This window comes from Pinus tabuliformis, chromosome 3_2 (genome assembly GCF_031772625.1).
Source record: "Pinus tabuliformis cultivar Carrire ecotype Pingquan chromosome 3_2, CPIR1, whole genome shotgun sequence".
Lineage (NCBI taxonomy): Eukaryota > Viridiplantae > Streptophyta > Pinopsida > Pinales > Pinaceae > Pinus > Pinus tabuliformis.
In genome coordinates this window covers 84,385,496-84,390,592 of record NC_142302.1, presented here as the reverse complement: position 1 = coordinate 84,390,592, position 5,097 = coordinate 84,385,496, and the positions used below count along the sequence as shown (strand labels likewise).

The 5,097-nt window shown below is 35.0% G+C and overlaps 1 protein-coding gene across 1 annotated transcript; it reads right to left on the bottom strand.

Annotated features, from left to right (window-relative positions):
- Positions 1-3,392: 3,392 nt before the first annotated feature.
- On the bottom strand, positions 3,393-4,564 carry LOC149179955 (calcium-dependent protein kinase 21-like). Its single transcript, XM_089413711.1, has 3 exons — positions 3,997-4,564; positions 3,598-3,912; positions 3,393-3,496 (listed from the first exon to the last, which is right to left on the bottom strand). The coding sequence occupies exons 1-3, from the start codon at positions 4,562-4,564 to the stop codon at positions 3,393-3,395; spliced, it is 987 nt and encodes a 328-aa protein (XP_089269837.1).
- Positions 4,565-5,097: the final 533 nt, after the last annotated feature.

Below are 5,097 nucleotides of genomic sequence, written 5' to 3'. Positions count from 1 at the left end.
GGAATTTCATGGCTTCAAAGATTTATTTTCATTATCTCTCTAGCTTAGTCACGTATACAAGTACCATAAATTAATCAATAGACATGGATCATATTGTCTAGAGAGCATCTTCATTTCTTTACATCACCATATTAGAGCTAAGTGATCTCACCATTGGATACTATCAAGTGTCAATATCATATGTGTCTATGATGGATTTCTTCATAAGTAGATCATGGCACACTCCTCTTCCTATTCTTCTTTTTCTTCTTCTTACATTGAATGGTGTAAGGATAACAATATTTCCAGACATAGCATACATTTTACAATGTGTTTTTAATTTTTTATGTATACACATATAAGCGATATTTACATTAGTTATCTTTTCCTCCTTTTAAATTTTATACATCAAATCAATACAAATTTAAAATCATCAATCATATACTTAAAAGATATTTTTTATTAGAAAATAATGACTTTTAACATGGCATCACGAACATGTTACTATATCATGATTTAAATAACAAAAATATGATTTTTAGATACTTCAATACAAAGTAAATTTTTAGACTGTCTAAGGGTTGAGATAATTAGTATTAAAATTTTAAAAACTAGTTTTTCAATAAGATTCTACTTTTAGGATCTTACTACCTCCTCAATTTGAAGTGATCACAACCAAATTTAAAACTGGAATATTATGCAATTAATTGAAACATATTCCAATGGATTATCATAGATCACATTGCCAATTTGTTAAACCTAGTGTCATGGAGACCCTTTGACTTTAAAAACTTCCAAACATCATGGGAAATCTAGTATGTAGGTGTCTTACTCCTACATTAAACCTTCATGATCCCAACCACCCAAGATAGTAATATCCCCATCAACAAAATCTTACTACCACCATTAGTTGGTGATCAAAATCAAAATAAACAATGTCATCCTACTCTTGCAAAAAAATTACTACTACCTTATAGTCTTTAATGTTTGAAACCATACAATGCATTGCAATGTCCTAAAAATTGTTTTGTAAAGAGTGATATAAGAATAGATGAATATTCATCTTAAGTATTTTTCTTAACCAAATACATAATCCAAAACCACAAATACTATATCATAAAATTGTAAAATAACATAGCATTTCAATATAAAAAGACCAACATCAAGAATATTCAGGAAACCATTTTTTATAATGCATATTAATATAACAATTTCCCAAGATTGAATTATTGGCCCCTTCTCTTCTCATGCCATAGTTACTTTTTCCTTAAGTGTGAATTTACAAGTGTGAAGGATAAAGTAAAATTAAATTACATCTCTTTTCCTTTTACTCATTTTCACAAGTACTCAAAAACTTTCTAATTGCTAAGATCTTACATCTTAAGTGCATTTCCCCATCATTCACAAGTTTGTCTATTAATTCATCCAAAATACTAAAACACTAATTACACCAACCATATAATATCTTTCTTCCCACACTTCTTTTGGCTTTTTCCATTTCACAACGGAGTTGATGAGAATTAGTCGTTGAGCAATAAGAATTTTGGCTCTCCAATAAATGTTGGCCTCTATGTAAGCTTGTGGAACTTTTCCATAACAAAATCACTTTTTCATGGAACTTTTCCATAACAAAAGCACTTTTTCTTATTCCTAGATCCTTGTACACTTGTGGAACTTTTCCATAACAAAAACTTTTATCTTTTTGTTGTTTATGGGACACCCGTTCAAGCAAATACCCATATCTAAGTATTTTTTCTCTTTCACAATTTGTCATTAAAGACAACTTTAGACCATCTACCCTCTTCCATTTTCTCAAATTTTTTAAATACCTTATGACTTTCACCATAGGAATACAGGAATTGCTTCAATAGGAGCAGTCCATGTTTAAGATAGCATAAATAGTCTTGAATTTGTTTGTAATGAGAGGCTTTTGAATTTTCTCAATTTGTCTCCACTACATGTCTAATGTATTTGTTCACAATCATAGAGAATCACAACCATAAATAATCACACAAATCACTAAAAACCCCAAAAAATTGAATAGTTTTCCACTCCCATAACCCTATCTCTCTACACCTATTTTAAAAAAACATAAAATTATAAATAATAAAATATATTCCAACAAAAATTATATCGCCAACAACAAAACATGACCCTAAACCACATTGCAATAAAGCGTCTAACAATGCATCCAAACTTGTAATAGAGTTTCGAGATGTTTCTGGAAAGATAATATTAATTAATTAATCGTGAATGATAAAGGTGACATACCCATCCTCAGGTTTACCAATACGTCAAGCAATATTATCATTTATTATTCCAAGCATAACACACCAATATACATGTTCAAAAATACAAATATCTGCGATTATTTTGATGATATTAACAAATTTAAACCCAGCTTACCAGGCTGACCATGACAATTCCGTTCGTCAGACAAATAGAGAAAGGTCAAGCTTATTTACCATGCCTGGTTGGACTGTATATACGTACTGTTAAATTTGTATTTTTATAATTCTGACTGTAAGCATATACAGCCCAACAACATTTTTAATCTCCTAAACCACATTTAATATCCATTGAGAAAAGCAGAGCTTATTTACCATGCCATGGGATCCAGTGCAAGAAAGAAAGCCGCACGTGTTTGAACAGGGCTGGAAATGTTAGGCCGCTAAAAAGGCATAACAAACTTAACGTGTTATTCTCCGCTTTGGTCTGTTCCGTAGTTTTAAATGAGAAGGAAGTCAAATCATTAGCACTACGTGTAAATTTTACAACCAGTCCACTAAACCAATATTTATAAACTAATGTTTTTGTAGTTTAACATCAACGGAGCAATGCCACGATGATTTGCCCAGGTTCATAGAAAGAAACTTGTCCCAGCATGCTAACCTTCTAATTACATACAACATAAGAATTTCTTATAATGAGTTGTTGGGGTAGAAGTATGAGCATCATAATGAACCCAGGACCGTCGGTTGTAGGTGCACATTTCATAGTATGGATTTAACGCTCCAATCCCTTTATCACTTCTATCTGGAATTCAATTCATCGTATCTACCTTCTTTAGGATAATCAAAACCTATCTCCATAGCTATATTATGTGAAGCAAATTGGAAAAGATGATTCTCTATAACTACATAAAAATGATTCTCTCTGATTCAAAATAATTCCTAAACATAAAATGTTTAAAGATAATTCAATGATTTACTCAAACGTACATAATATAAATCCTTTCAATGGCATGCACTTTGCACATTGTATAGCATAGCACATGACGGGGTAACTATTGACTACATTTGACTCATAGCTAAATCTCAATATGCAGTGATATAAGCAAGTTTCAATTACATTCTCACAGACTATAGCCTGGTCGATCTTCATCATCTGTATTCACCATGCCAACGATTTATTCATTGGTGGCCAGCGTCTTTCCCGCCGGTAGACATAATCTCTGCGTTAATGGTGGAGTCGGAACCCACGTCCAATTTTACATTATCCAAGATCCAGGGATGATCTACATCATTCCAATCATCACGTTTAATCAGTAATTTAGTTCGTCAACCACGCTAGACAGAGTTTGGATATCAAGAAAGCTCAAAGAAAATAAGAACTCACTCAAGATTTGATCGCAAGAAAATCGGTGTCTGCGGTTCTTCTGCAGCATTCCAAGAACGAGTTCTTTCGCGGAATCCGATATGGAGGGCAAAAAGGGGTAACTCAGCTTTGGGTCTGCCTTTTGTATTTGCTCATACATGACCACCGCATCGTTCACTGCAAAAAAGGGTGTCCTCCCGAAGAGCATACGGTACAACACCGCTCCTGCGCTCCATATATCAACCTCGTACGAGTATCCAGTTCCACGCAACATCTCTGGAGCAGAATATAGCAATGTCCCCACGCTATCGAATTCAATGACTGTATTTTGACCACCTGCAAAAATAAATAAGCCATCAATATACTACAAGGCTCTGCAATATTTACAAATAAATCTTCAAGAAAATTTCTGCAACGTACCATTCCAAATTGACCTATCAAAATTCCCAAGTTTAAAAACCCATGTACAGGGGTGTGCATTGTTTCCAGTGTTTGATATAAAAATACTCGATGGCTTTACATCTCTATGAATAATTTTCCATGAGTGGCAGTATTGAAGCGATTGAATAAGAGATTGGATTATTGTGGCTGCTAGTCTCTCAAGAACGATGACATGTGCGTCAATAAAATGCTGGAGATCTCCCCCATCACACAGCTCTGAAATCATGTACACATCCTTTGATGAGCCATATTTCCCCACCCTTTCCTGCAGGCAGTGGGCTATGGGTTTCAAGATTCCTGGGTGTCCGCCGGGTAGACGAGTTTGTAATATATTCATTTCATTCAATGCGTTTTCGGTAGCGGGCATCTTTTTACACGCGCATTGCTCTCCTGTTGCCCTATCAATGCATTTGTGTACCACTCCCAACTGTCCTTTACCAATCACCTCCCGAAAGTCATAAAGCTTCTCGAGGAGAAATTCGTGAGCGTCTTCATCGTCATCCCGTCTGCTCCAACAACGGCACACAAGATTTATCGTTCGCAGCATGGCTTCTTCAACGTCCCTCAAACGATTGACGATATTATTTTAACACCAAGATTTGTTGACAGGAGCCGTTCTAAAGAACAGATCGGAGCAGTTTTTCCGAAGTTAATCGCGAACCCGCGTGTGGATAAAGAACGGCCAGGAGATTCAATAAGGTAACGTATGATACGTGTGGCTACTCGATTGTACCGGAAGAAGAAGCGCTCAAAATTTGAGGGGGAAGCAGAATGAAATTGCGTGGAAACAATGTAACCAGCGGTATCTATTTATACCATTTCTTACTATTACCCTAACCAAACCGTTGTTTTAAAATTACTCTTTGAGTATTACCGGAAGGAACGGTTGTTTTTAATCAAGACAGCTACTATTTGTTCAAAAATAATTTGGGATAATTGAGTCGATAAATGCATCAGCTGGGATGGGGTGAAGCCTGTACGATTCATAGACAAGGTTACGCGTGCTATTTAATGGACTATGGTGTGCCCGTTCTACATTGGTTATGTAAATATGTCATATGGGTATGTTTGGCTTCGGCT